Raw genomic sequence first — 14,481 nt, forward strand, 5'->3', positions numbered from 1 at the left:
GCCATCCAGAGACTACCCCACCTGTAGATCCATTCTATATACAGTTACCAAACTCTGACATTATTGTGGATGCCAACAAGTGCTTGCTGACAGGAGCCTGATATAGCTGTCTCTGGAGAGGCTCTGCCAGTGCCTGAAAAATACAGAGGTGGATGATTTCAGCCAACCATTGGACTGAGCACAGGGTCTCCAATGGAGAAGCTAGAGAAAGAACTGAAGGAGCTGAAAGGATTTGCAGCTCTATAGGAGAAACTACAGTATGACCCAACCAGAACCCCCAGAGCTCCCAGGGAGCAAACCACCAATCAAAGAGTACACATGCAGGTACCCATGGCTCTAGCCACGTATATAACAGAGGATGGCCTTGTCGGTCATCAATGGGAGGAGAGGCCCTTGGTCCTGTGAGGGCTCAATGCCCCAGTATGGGTGAATGCCAGGACAGGGAAGCAGGAGTGGGTGGGTTGGTGAGCAGGGGGAGGTAGGATAGGATAGTGGGTTTACAGATGAGAAACCAGGAATGGGGATAACATTTGAAATGTAAATAAAGAAACTATCTAACAAAAAAAATTTTTTTAAAGAAAAATGAAGTCACAAATTTGAAAAAGAGAAAGAAGGGGTATATGGAAAGGTTTGAAGTGAGGATAGGGAAGAGAAATATGATATAATTATAATTTTAAAAACTAAAAAATAATTTTAAAAATAAAATATAATAAATAAATGTTTAAAAGGAAGTGGGATTTAATTGAACACTCTATATATCTCATGACACAAAATTATATACCCTATTAGAGTAACACAAACTTAAAGAGGCCATGGGATTGTGCACATTATCTAATAATCCCTGTAGAGCAATTTATCAAGATCATTAGTGAAACTCCATGACAAGAAGCAAACAGGTCCTCAAAGACAACATGGAAAATAATAGGTTCATTTGTACAGAGAGCTGAGAAACCTTAACATTGGGCAACATAGGACATAAATAGGGAGTCACACAAAATTTTTACACAGTAAGAAACAGAACGCTCCAATCATGTAGTACAAAAGAAGCAGAATTAATAATGTAAGAAATGCATATTCACAGCCTCTATGTTTGATACAGAAAAGGAGAGAATCTTTATGGCCTTACATCGGCTCAAGGATGACTAGTATCTGGCAGGCATTACTGTTGTTCTGCATCACAGGTGGGTCTAATTTGTAATGCTTCTGCCCATGTAATGGGCTCAAATGGCTGTCAACAAATGTCAGTTTGTCTTTCTGCTTAAAACCAAAAGAAGAAAATTATTCAGAATATTTAGGTCATTGTGGAATTTGCCTACTCCAAAGACAATGTACTAACAGTAACAAAGTCATTCACACATCTCCCCTTTCAATGTGACTAATGCATCAGGGAAGATGAGCCTTTTTATGATATGTGTGCAGAACAGTGAGGGAATGGCTCTTTCCACTGAAATAGAAACCAATAGGAATCAGTATTGGGGGTTACTGTTTTCTTCCTCAGTTCTCTCTTCATCCATGGCACAGCTCATTAAGAAAGGATCTGGGAATGGGGTGCATGCTTGTAATCATAGCACTGGAAGGGGAACCAAGAATTCTCGAATGTGAGGCCAGTATAAGCTATACAGAGAGGTCTTAGAGATAGAGACCCTCTCTTTGAGGGGAGAAGCAAAAAGAGGGAGAAAAGCAGAACGAGGAGAAGGAAGAGAAAGTGGTTGTGTGGCAAGATGAAATCACTGTTGATGAAGATGAAAAGTTCATGTAGAACTTAATGATAGACATGTAAAGAATAGCCTTTTGCATTAACTTTGGCAGTTATCTATGAAGTTTCTTCTGCCATCCTCTTCCTATGACTAACATTTAATCTGCACATGTTACCCTGTTGTCTTTAATGTCAACAAATGTGATCTATAGCTGATATGCATGTGGCTCAGAGTTACATATTTTGATTTGTTCAGAGTTATTGCTGCTGCTGTGAAAGGACTGCTTGGCACTCTGTTGAGGAGAGGTTTCTTATGTGGAAAGATACAGAATGTGTAATGTTCTGTAGAAAGCTACCAGTCTTTCTTGATGTCCTGCCAAAATGAGAATCAATATGGGTTTGTTTAATTCTTAATAATTATCTCAGTTTTAAAACTTAAAATCACTTCATTCTTATCTTTCTTCTCTTTGTAGCTTCTTCTCTAAAAATACAGAAGCTACGTTGCTTAATTGGAACCATTCACTTGGACTATTATTAAACTGTTGTTCCCATGAAGGCAACACCATCACAAGTATATTTGTCTTATCAAATATCATTTCAGAAATAGTCTTATTCTATTTTATTATGTTCAATGAATACATAAAATTTTATTAAAATTGTATAATGTTCTTACTCATCAAGAAATTAAGATTATTTTATTCACCCAGGCATAGTGCTCATAACTATATCAACCACTTAGAAGGCTAAGACAAGATGATGGAGGGTTCAAAATGTTTCCTAGGAGGTTACTCAGCAAGTTTCAGGCCAGCCAATACCATCTATAATAAAACCTTATCATTGAAAGGGATTTTTTAACGGATTCTGTTTATACACTGAGGCTATCATTGGGCTCTTTCTCTGTGCTTTGATTCTTTTCCTCCTTTTTACTCTTTGTTTTTCAGTGTTTGTTTTACTTTATTTTTACAGTATACGTTAATAAAATCCAGAGCCTCACACATGCTAGGTAAATACTTTACACCTACATCCAAGGATGAAGATTAAAATTATTTTTTCTTGTAAACTATAACAAGAGAGAGGAAATGAAAAACGAGAGGATTTGGAGGGAGGATGAATTAAGAAGGGAGAGTGAGAGCCGTAGAAGTGTATTACCTGCATGAATGAGAAAGTGTCATAGTAAAACATCTTATTCTGTACAAATTAACATGTTCTTATAAGGAAGACAAACATATCTTTGATTATTATGTTCTGCAAAAAGGGGGGTAAATGTTGGAATGTAAGTAAATTAAAGTTAGAAAAAAACTATTTTCATTATTGTGCCCTTTTTTTAATATTGGACATATTTAAATAAACTAAGATAGATCCTGAATAATGAATTTTAAGGAAAATTCTGGAATTAATAAGAAGTGATTGGGGGAGAATCTCATAGATATTCTCATATACTCTCATACATTATGTCCATTTTTAATATAACAATTTTAAATTAATAACAAGCATGATAAAATGTCAATGTGAAGGTAAGCATGGTAAATAATAGTGGCTGTTATTACTACAAACAAAGATTACTTATAAAATTATGAATAAAACATCCTACTACAAGTATCTTAGGAAAAAGCAAACTACAAAAAAACATTTCTGATTATTGACTTTTTTCTCTGTTAGTATTAAACATAGTAAAAAATAAATTCTTGTAACAAAAACAGCTTCAAAAATTATCTAAATTAATGTCAAATTCTACATCATTGAAATTTGTACAAACTCTATTGAAAGTAATGACATGCATATCTTCACATTTGGATGTGATATCACTTTGGTTGTGTCTGAATAGCTTTCACTGAAAACCAAGCTAGATTTATATATATATATATATATATATATATATATATATATATATATATTGCCCTTATTTCATTATTTTTATTTTGATTATTTGTAACTGTTTTTCTGGTGCTGATGATCAAAGTCTGGCCCTTATGCTTACAGAGTGGTATATCACCAAAATAACAAAAACTAAATTTAATTGTTGTTTCTCTACTGCCACAGACTAACACTCACAATGCTTAGTATTTATTTTTTTAGAAAAAGCCTAACTTTGGAGCCAAAGTGACATACTCAGAAATAGGATAAGATTTATTCAAGGCTTATGTTAAAATATTCAGTGCATTTGCCTACATGGGTCAATCTCTTGGTCCAAAGAAAAGCTTCAAGATATTTCATGAACAAAATATTTCATTATTATCTACCTTCTCCCCACAGTCTGGTGATCATGAACATGTCAGAGGGATCCACGGTGACATATTTTGTCTTATTGGGCTTCCCTGGTCCCTGGAAGATTCAAATCACACTTTTCTCACTGATTCTGCTGCTCTACATGATAACTTTGACTGGGAATATGGCCATCATTTGTGCAGTGAAGTGGAACCAACAACTCCACACCCCTATGTATATGTTCCTGGCCAACTTCTCCTTCCTAGAAATCTGGTACGTGACCTGCACAGTTCCCAACATGCTGGTCAACTCTCTTTCCAAAACTAAGACTATATCCTTCACTGGATGCTTTACTCAGTTCTATTTCTTCTTCTCCCTGGGCACAACTGAATGCTTCTTCCTCTGTGCCATGGCTTATGATCGGTACCTAGCCATCTGCTACCCACTGCACTATCCTTCCATCATGACTAGGCAGTTCTGCAATATTCTGATGTCCCTCTGTTGGATCATTGGTTTCTCTGCACATTTGATTCCCATTTTCTTTATTTCTCAATTGTCTTTCTGTGGTCCCAATATCATTGATCATTTTCTCTGTGATGTGGACCCACTAATGGTCCTGTCCTGTACCCCTACACCCATCATAAGGCATGTATTCTATTCTATAAGTACTATTTTCATTGTCCTTACCTGTTTGTACATCCTTGGATCCTATACCCTAGTGCTCAGAGCTGTTCTTCAGGTTTCTTCTTCAGATGGACGACAAAAGGCCTTCTCAACTTGTGGATCCCACCTGCTGGTAGTGTCTCTGTTTTATGGAACCATAATGGTGATGTATGTGACTCCCAAGTCTAGCAACTCTGTTGCTATGCATAAAATTATCACACTGATATACTCTGTGGTGACACCAGCTTTAAATCCTTTCATCTATAGTCTGCGTAACAAGGATATGAAATATGCCCTCCATAATGTTTTCTTTGGTTAGAGGATTATGCAAAACTAACAAATAGGGTTTTATTACCTGACTATGGGACACTCAATACTTTCAAGAGCACCTTCAAAGATGTGACATATGTTCACACAGACAAACACATATATGCATAAAAAACAAAAATGAAAGTTGGGGTTTTTTTAATGCAAGCAAGGCAAACTGGTATGTGCCTTTAATCGCAATGGTTGAGAACAAAAGCAAGTTGGTCTATGTGAGTTCAATATCGGACATTGATAGATAGTGAAATCCTGTCTCAAAAGAACAACAATAACAAAAAAATGTCAAGGATGGAAAGATAGCTCACCGAGTGTGGATGAAGCCATCCTGCATCTAGAAGTTAATTGATGTAAGCTAACAAGGGTAGAGCCAGAGAGGTGACTCAAACACTTTGAGGGGTCCCAGAAGATTGTGAGTGAATCCCAGATATTAGATACTGAGTTTTTTACACTTTCAGAGTTTGGTTTTGCTCTGTTCGGATTGTAACTGTGCCAGGGTTTACCTTCTTGAAGTAAAAAAGTATTAACTTATTTTTTTTTCAGAAGCAGACAATCAAGAAGCTATGGGGGGTTTTTTTGTTTGTTTTTTGTTTGTTTGGTTGGTTGGTTTTTTGTTTTTTTTGTTTTTTTTTGTTGTTGTTGTTGTTTTAAAAGAGACTTTGGATTTTTTAAGAGATGAATTTTAAAGTGTTTCAATTTTGGAAAGACTGTGGAATTTTTAAAATTTGTAAAATGTTTTATATTGTGATGTTCATGTTAATTGTGATCTTGGAGATGAACAAGAAAGGAGAGGGTATAACTTAACAGTAATATGTTTGTTGTTTAATTGAAAAGGGGTCATTTGAACTAACTAGTTTTATGTCAACTGGACACAATTGAGAAATTGGTTCTATAAGGTCCAGCTGTAGGACATTTTCATAATTAGTGATTGATGGGAGAGGGTCCAGCCCACTGTGGGTGGTGCTAGCCCTGGACTGGTAGTTCTAGGTTCTCTAAGAAAGCAGGCTATGCAAGCTGTGATGAGCATGCCAATAAGCAGCACTCCTCCATGGCCTCTGTATCAGCTCCTGCCTCCAGGTTTCCTGCCCATTATGAGTTCCTGCCCTGACTTCCTTTGATGATGAACTGTAATGTGGAAGTGTAAGCCAAATAATCTCTTTCTTCCCCAAATTGCTGCTCGTCATGGTGTTTGAGCAGCAACAGTAACCTTAACTAAGTAAGACAAGCATCATTCATGAACTCATTAATAGACTGTGAATATAACTTCACATGTATTAGTTCATCATCCTTATCAACAGTAGATGATAGGAACTCAGAATTAGTCTGAAATCATAAATAAGGATACTTTTAGTGAAAGATGTTGAGTATGTGATTTTCCTAATGAAAGAAGAGTCCATCCAAAGAACCATTGTGGTGATTTGAATGAGACTGTCCCCTAGGCTCAGATGTTTGAACAACCACTCATATGGTCCAACATTGTTCTCCATAGTTTGAGGAATGGCTGTATGGTCTGTGGTTCATAAACTGAGAGTAGGGAGGGGGTGGTTGGCTATTAGAGCAAAGCAAGAAACAACCAGCCACATTTTCACAACACATAAGGCACCTATAGTTACACTCTGTGAAAAGTAACCCATTTGACCATCTTGAAATGGATTCTACCCAGAAGTATTACTTGGAGAAGTAAAGCAATTCCAAAAAGAGAACCCATGCAGAGTAGGTTACCAGAGAAGAACGATAAGAGAAGCAAGTAGTGGCCAACCAGGAAAGCACTGTGCCTGTGTGAAGAACCCACCTAAGTATGTGAGGGTTGGGAGGTGTCTGTATGTATTTGTGAATGTGTGTGTATGTGTGTTTCTGTGCATGCATGTTTATGTGGCATTGTTTTCAAGTGTACACACCATTGTGTGTTAAGAAAAAAATGAACATGCAGACATTACAAAACTTCTAAGGCAACAGCACCTGATTACATCACTATTCCAACATAGAAAATATCTGTCTGCCTTCTTTAATCACCTTCATCCTAGAATAACCAGGGACAGCATAATAAAGGAGGTAAAGAAGAGTGCAGGTCAGACAGAAAGTAGGTCAGTCTTAAGCCAGATTCAATCATCAGGACAAGTTACAATATGGATATAAAAATGAAATTTCTGGCTCTAGATTATACTGAGCTGTCTAATTTCTAGGTAAGGAAAGTATGTATTAACAGCAAATGTTGTAACCCCCGAATTACTGATACTAGAGAGACATTAATGTTGTGTACAAACAGTTTGCCTCTGTGTTCCCCACCAGAGGCTCCCATCCTTCCTCTCCTCAACCTCCCCTCCCCCCCACCCCCTTGCAGCAAACATGATATGCAGACAGCTGGTTTCTGTGCTGTGTCCTCTTGCAGCAGCCCAGCGCTCCCTACCCTTCCCCTAGAGCTAGAAAGGCACTTAATGAGGATATTCTGAGAAGACATTCTCCCTGCCTTTGTGTCTCCAAAAACCCACACTCCTCCAGATAACTCTCCAGGTGCCTGTCCTTGAGACCTTAGAGAAATAATAAGCTCAAGGGAGACTATGGAAAAAGTAAAAGATAAGCAGAGGTCAGGTCACAGACAGTTACAATTGGCCATAAAATTAGTCCAAAACAGACACCCATTAACCCCCCTCCTGCTTCAGTATTATTCCACCCTCTACTCCCCTTTTCTGTGAATATTCACACTACTCCTAACTATACTGTATATAAACCCAATGTTTTCTGGACTCAGGGTCGCTTACCAGCATTCACACAGTGAGTGTGAGGTGGGCGAACTGAGTTCAAAGTTGGAACAATAAAAGACTCTTTTGTGAGTTGCAGTGGACTTTGCAATGCTTGTGCTCCTCTGGATTTCCTGTGAACTCAGGGCACAACACAAACAAAGTGATTAAAAGTTTTTATAATAGCCAAGATATTAACCATGGGTAGAGTTTTTGGATAGAGCAAGGTAGGGGAGAAGATACCTAAGTTGGCCATTTATATATATTCTTGTTTTAAATATTGGTTGAAGTCTTTGTACACTTCTTCATCACATTATCTCCTAACTACTGAGTTGTGATTGTTGCTTATATTGTTAATATAGTGCTATGAACATAGTTGAACAAGTGTCCCTGTGGGATGGTGGGGCATATTTTGGGTATATATGCCAAGGAGTGATATACTTGGGTTTTGAGGTAGTGCTATTCCCAGTTGTACTGGCTGGTTTTGTGTGTCAACTTGACACAAGCTGGACTTATCACAGAGAAAGGAGCTTCAGTTGGGGAAGTGCCTCCATGAGATCCAGCTGTGGGGCAATTTCTCAATTAGTGATCAAGTGGGAGAGGCCCCCTGTGGGTAGGACCATCTTGGGTTCTATAAGAGAGCAGGCTGAGCAAGCCAGGGGAAGTAAGCCAGTAAAGAACATTCCTCCATGGCCTCTGCATCAGCTCCTGCTTCCTGACCTGCTTGAGTTTCAGTCCTGACATTCCTTGGTGGTCAACAGCAATGTGGAAAGTGTAAGATGAATAAACCCTTTCCTCCCCAAATTGCTTCTTGGTCATGATGTTTTGTCCAGGAATAGAAACACTGACTAAGACACCAGTTATCTGAAAAACTGCCCAATTGATTTCCAAAGTGTTTGTGCAAGTTTGAAATCCCAACATTAATGAAGGAGTGTTCCCCTTGTTCCATATCTTTGCCATCATGTGCTGTCACTTGAACTTTTTTAAACAGAGCTAAATGGAGAATTCTCAAGAAAGGGATGTCTAATGTCTGAGAAACACTTGAAGAAAAGATCAATGTCTTTACTCATCAGGGAAATGCAAATCAAAACAACTCTGAGATTTCATCTTACACCTATCAGAATAGCTAAGATCAAACATTCAAGTTTCCTGTGTTTCTATGTAAATTTCCCTCAGTTTAGGCAAGTTTTCTTCTGTATTGTTGTTGAATATCTGTTCTAACCCATTGACTTAGGTTTCTTCTCCCTCACCTATTCGTATGCTTCAAGGTTTTTAGTTTCATTGTGTCCCATATTTCCTGTGGTTCCTCTCTTGTATTTTTTAGTAAATTTTTCATTTTATGGGCTTATTTGCTCTAGGTCCTCTATTTTTTCTTCAAGAGTTGATACTAGTCTTCTGTTTCATTCATTATTCTTTTAGGGCTTTCCTTTCAGTTTTTAAATAACCTATTGAGTTTTTCATTTTCATCTTCATTTCAGACTGAGTCCCTTACAATTCCTTATCTCCTGGCTGGATTTCATTCTCAAATCTTAGCTTGTCTTCATCATTTTCATCACCCTTATTTTTGTGTTATCTTGAGCATCAAATGGGCATTTATTCTCAAGCTTGTTCCCCTTGATTTCACTGAGGTGGGTGGGTTGGTGGGTGAGTGGGTGGGTGGGTGGATGAGCACATGAGCTCATGCGTGCACACTCTAACTTCTTAGAATTCTTTGAAAGGATTTATGATTGCTCTTTTAACTTCTGTGCTCTGGTAATTCTTATAGGGAAGCATTTCTGCAGGACTGGTTGGCTTTGGAGAGAATATACTGTGACCAAACCAGCTCAGTCAGTCAACCAGGTCTCAAGGGAAGGAGTGAGGATTGGAAAGAAAAAGACAATTAGACATTATAACATGACTCCAGCCAGTGCTGAGGTGGAAGCAGGTTTATTTTTTTTCCAGTCTGCTTTTATACCATTTTAAGTATATGCAAATAATAAGGCCAGTTCTAGGTCAAGGAACAAACAAGGCAATAAACACAAATAGTCAAGAAACAAGGCAATAAACAAAGTCACTGTTTCTAGGGGCTTATCAGAATGCCATACATTCCTTGGCTGAGTTTACCTTAAGCTTTGAATTCATTCAAATATAAGTATTCTTATCTGAGGCTACTTCCTGAATCCTAGCATCAAAGTCAAATTCCTGCCAAATTCCTACATGGTAGCCCCCAAAGCTCTCCACATCTTCCCCTTTTGATTTCATAAACAAGACTGCACCTATCTTAGGTTGGTAAGGCTCTGTGGAGAATCTTACCCATCATTGGCTGGCAGCCTGTTATATTAATAACTAAATGGGGATCCATTTTTAGTTTCAAGCCATGTATTTTGGCTGCCAACATATTGATGTTGTTAAAAGCAAGTTTTATCACAATGGGCAGAAATAAAAGTATTCCCAAGACAAGAATGGCTAGAATGAGCAAGCTATATATGCCATTCTTGAAGCTTGACCAAGATGGAAACACTGACTTCAGGCCATGAATGATTTTATCAGCATTATCTGCAGTATCAAAGCTCAGTACCATTATGTGGTACAGGTAGCAATTAAGGACACTGAGGACAAGTATTTACAATTTGACATACATATTCTATAGAAATACCCAATTGTTGTCTCAAGCTATTACTATTTTGATGATGTAAAGAATGATATTGTTTGGCTAACTGTTCCTGTAAGGCCTATAACCTGCCTGTTATATAAATCTGCTGTGGTAGTGCCCTCACCAAGGGGTCTGGGCAATCCATTATGAGCTCTTAAATGTCCTCTAAAGTAAGGAACAGTATGTTCTCTTAAATTGAGTTGTATCTGCACAAATAATTTTGAAATTTGAGAATTAGAATTATCTAAAAAGAAAATGAACAATTTCAAGCAATTGTAAACCACGAGTTATATATTGACTATCAGTATACAAATAGAAAGCTTGATTTTTGGCTACAGCATGTAATTAAACTATTTGTGCTGAAGCATGGGGAAACTCAAGAGAAAGATCATGTGATCCAATTATATATGCTGCCTTCCCATTAGATGAGCTGTCTGTAAATACACTAAGCTCATTCTCTATGGACTGCATGCATAAATTTATAGGAAATACAAAATCATGTATTGTAACAACTTGTCATTGGAATAATGATTATCAATTTTGCCTGAAACATTAGCACATTCAATTGGCCAAATATCAGTATTCTGCAAAACCCAATATAATTGCTGTTTGAAATAAGGAATAAATATTTTATCAGATTCTTTCCCAAAATACTTTCGTGATTCTATCCTATAATTCTGTATTAACACTGCAACCGCTTCAGCACACAGTGTTAAAACTTTACTTGGAGATGAAGAAAGATGAATCCAGATGAACTGTCCCTTTTGCCAAAGGACTGCTGTGGGTGCATGAGAAGTAGCAAGAACACAACAGCCAATAATTGATCATAGTCTATATAATATGTCTGCTGTTGACTAATAGCTTCCTCTAGCTTCTGCAAAGCTATTCATTCCTCACCAGTTAATTGTTGAGGGGAATTGGTATTTGCATGCCCCTTGATAATATCAAACAGAGGTTTAAGTTCTCCTGTGGTAAACTTAAGATGAGGTCTTAGCCAATTAACATCTAACAACTTTTAAAAATCATTTAAAGTAAGTAAGTTATATTTTCTTATTTGAATTTTCTGTGCCACAATTTGTTTACGACATAACTGATGTCCCAAATATTGAAAATGATATTGCCTTTGAATCTTTTCTAGAGAAACCACTAATCCTCAAGATTTTAAAGCTTATTGTATAAGAGCAAAGGCTCATAGTAAAACGCCTGCAGAGGAATCATCCAACAAAATATCATCCATATAATGAATAATATACACAGATTCATAGTCCTAACCTCTTGTATTGAAGCAGCAACAATTTTTGACATAACGTAGGGCTATTAGCCACTCCTTGAGGTAAAACTTTCCAATGATATTGTTTCATGAGTTCTCTAAAATTGCAAGCAGTCATACTAAATGCAAACCTTTTACAATCATCAAAATGCAAAGGAATAAAACACTCTTTTAAGTCTATGATAATTTTATATGTAATTTTTAGAATGGCAGCTGGAGTAGGTAAGCCAGGTTGCAATGCTCCCATGAGTTCCATAGTTCCATTAACCTTTCATAAATCTTGCAATAATCTCCACTTGCCTGATTTTTTCCTAATAACAAATATGGGTAAGTTCCAAGGAGAATTAAAATATTGAACTTGTGATTGAATTGTACATTTCATCTAATGGAAAATTGGCAGTTTAACTATAATTTTTAAGTTTCTTTTGAAATATCAGAACATAAACATAATGTTGGAAAGCAAAACAAATCTTTAACAATGAGACAATCCATCTCTCTAAAATCAATACCAAGTGCATTACTTTCATGTTACAAAGTCTGACTGCCAGTTCTTATATGTGAATGCATGATGGAATACCTTTTAATACGTCATTAAAGAGACATTGTTTTAAATCTCATCTTTTATAAGTCTGATTTCTAGGATAATAATTACATAAAATATTATCCCAATTTAGAGGTATCTTTAGAGACCTGTTTCCCTGGATTGGCTCATGCCACATGTTGCTGTATAGAATGACTTCAACCCTGAGTTACGTTTTAAGATAACTTTCTGTTACTAATGTTACAATTTTTAAATCATACCCAATAATCTATAAGCCAATAATCTATAACCAAAATATGCAGAGTATATTTACACATTTAAAACCAGTCAGAAACAAAAATGAAGTGGCTACACATGTCTTATATATTTAGAACAGACAAATTTTTCTTACTTTTTCCAGCTGTAATTTCAAGAGAGGAATACCTTGTCACCTTCTGAACCCAATAAACACAATGACAAAGATTTTTCTAGGAAAAGCAGCCATCAGCTCTCTCACTATAGAAGCTGAGAAGCTTTGGCCCCTTGAAGAGCTAAGAGTGGCTTGCAAAGACAATCAACCCCTGGCAAGGTTTCTCCAACTACGCTAGACTCCTAGCTACAGGTGCAGGGCAACTTATCAGTTTTTGTTGTGCCTATTGAAACTGCCTTTTTTTTTTTAATGAGTTAAGACTAAATCAAGGGGTGGACAAACAGAAGATAAAGTTTTATCCACTTTTTTCTTTTGAACAGGAAACATAGAGCAACAATCAAGCAATAAAACAAAAGCACAGACATAAACTGACAGACATGGATGGATTAGAGTGCCAAGGACAGACAATAAACAGAGAGGGGAAAGAACTATATGTGCTTGGGTACCAGATAGCCTACCTAACATACACAGAACCATAACTAAGCATCCTCCAGTGGGAGTCAGAGAGGAAGCAGAATATCTCCCAACCTCCTCCTGTCCCTAGGAAATCTCTGAAACAGCTTACATTCATTTTCCTTCTCTTTTACCAAAGCATCCCTGGATAGGAAGGGAGAACTGCTCTCTTTCATTTCTAGGGTGTAAACTATCTCTAATCATAGTCCAAAAACTAAAAGCATCTATAAGAATTATCTTTGCTTCTCTGGATTTTAGCATAACTCTAAACACATACACAAAAAGCATTGTACCTTGTCCCTTTTTACAGGGTTTATTCACCACTGGCCCAAATTTTTCTTTGTACACACTCACTTTCCAATGGTGTCCTACTCTGTATTCCCATTACTTGAGCTCCAATGTTGAGGCACCATCTGGCCAAGGCAGCTCAGTTAGTCAACAGAATCTCAACAGAGAGAACGAGGATTGAAAAGAAAAAGACAATTAGACAACATTACACCATGACTCCAAACAGTGCTGAGGCTAAAGCAGGTTTATTGTTTACCAGTCTGCTTTTATATCATTTTAAGTATATGCAAATAATAAGGTCAGTTCTAGGTCAAGAAACAAACAAGGCAATAAACAAAATCCCATGGTCACTGTTTCTAGGATCTTATCAGGATAAACAAGATAAAAGGAATGCCACACAATCCTCAATTGAGTCTACCTTGTGTTTTGTATTAGCACAAATGTAAATATTCTCATCTGAGCCTATATCCTGAGTCCTAGCCCAAAGTCAAATTCCAGCCAAATTCCTACAAAGTGTTTCCTGTGATGATATCTAGGCATATGGACTTCCTTTGTTAATTCTGAGTTTGTTTTGGATGGAGCAAGGTGGGGGAGAAGATATATACATTGGCTATTATATATCTTCTTGTTTTACATGTTGGTTTAAGTATTTGTACACTTCTTAATCACATTATCTACTAATTGCTGAGTTGTGATAGTTACTTAGATTTTAGATGCATATATATGTCTCTATAAGATGTATATAGAGTTTGGGGATTCTTTATTTTAGCATGTCTTGTAGGCATGGGTTAGTTAGGTCTAGGGGTTGGAAATAGTTGTGTACAATGAACTCAGGGGACCAGAGAAAACTGGGCTATTATACAGAATGTGGTTCCTGTTTTAAACTTAGAATGTGTAGGTAGATATGTTTGAGTGGAAAGCTTATAAATGATGTAGGATTGTCTTGTGGTTTGCTAGACAGGTACCTGGAATACTGGTCTAAGCCCTAAGGTGTTCCTCTGTAGTAAAGCCAAACTAGCCTAGTACAGGAATTGTAGTACCCAGGCTATATCTAGTAGATTGAGGAAAAGGTGTAGTTGAGGAGGTCAGGTGTACTCAACAAGTTATACCCTGAATGAGGACATGGGCAGTGGAATGTGGTATTGGAGGTGACCCAAAGGATTCTACTGAGTGGATGCAAGTAGGGCAAGTCCTGACAAAGCATAGAAGACAGCTGTGGTGCAAAGGAAGATTACAGGACTGGGCATGGATATGGGATATGCTGC

General features: G+C 37.2%; 2 protein-coding genes across 2 annotated transcripts in view; one reads left to right on the forward strand and one right to left on the reverse strand.

The window, feature by feature from the left end:
* Positions 1-14,481, reverse strand: part of Pola2 (DNA polymerase alpha 2, accessory subunit) — a 52,476-nt gene that overhangs the window by 8,313 nt on the left and 29,682 nt on the right. The gene's annotated exons all lie outside the window — the stretch shown is intronic.
* On the forward strand, positions 3,960-4,883 carry LOC110285348 (olfactory receptor 11H7-like). The gene has a single exon (XM_021151418.1). It carries the CDS (start codon positions 3,960-3,962, stop codon positions 4,881-4,883), a length of 924 nt encoding a protein of 307 aa, XP_021007077.1.

This window comes from Mus caroli, chromosome 19, assembly GCF_900094665.2.
Source record: "Mus caroli chromosome 19, CAROLI_EIJ_v1.1, whole genome shotgun sequence".
Lineage (NCBI taxonomy): Eukaryota > Metazoa > Chordata > Mammalia > Rodentia > Muridae > Mus > Mus caroli.

Bases quoted from the DNA above. Each gene is read 5' to 3' on its own strand.
- LOC110285348 (XM_021151418.1), top strand. From the start codon at position 3,960: ATGAACATGTCAGAGGGATCCACGGTGACATATTTTGTCTTATTGGGC.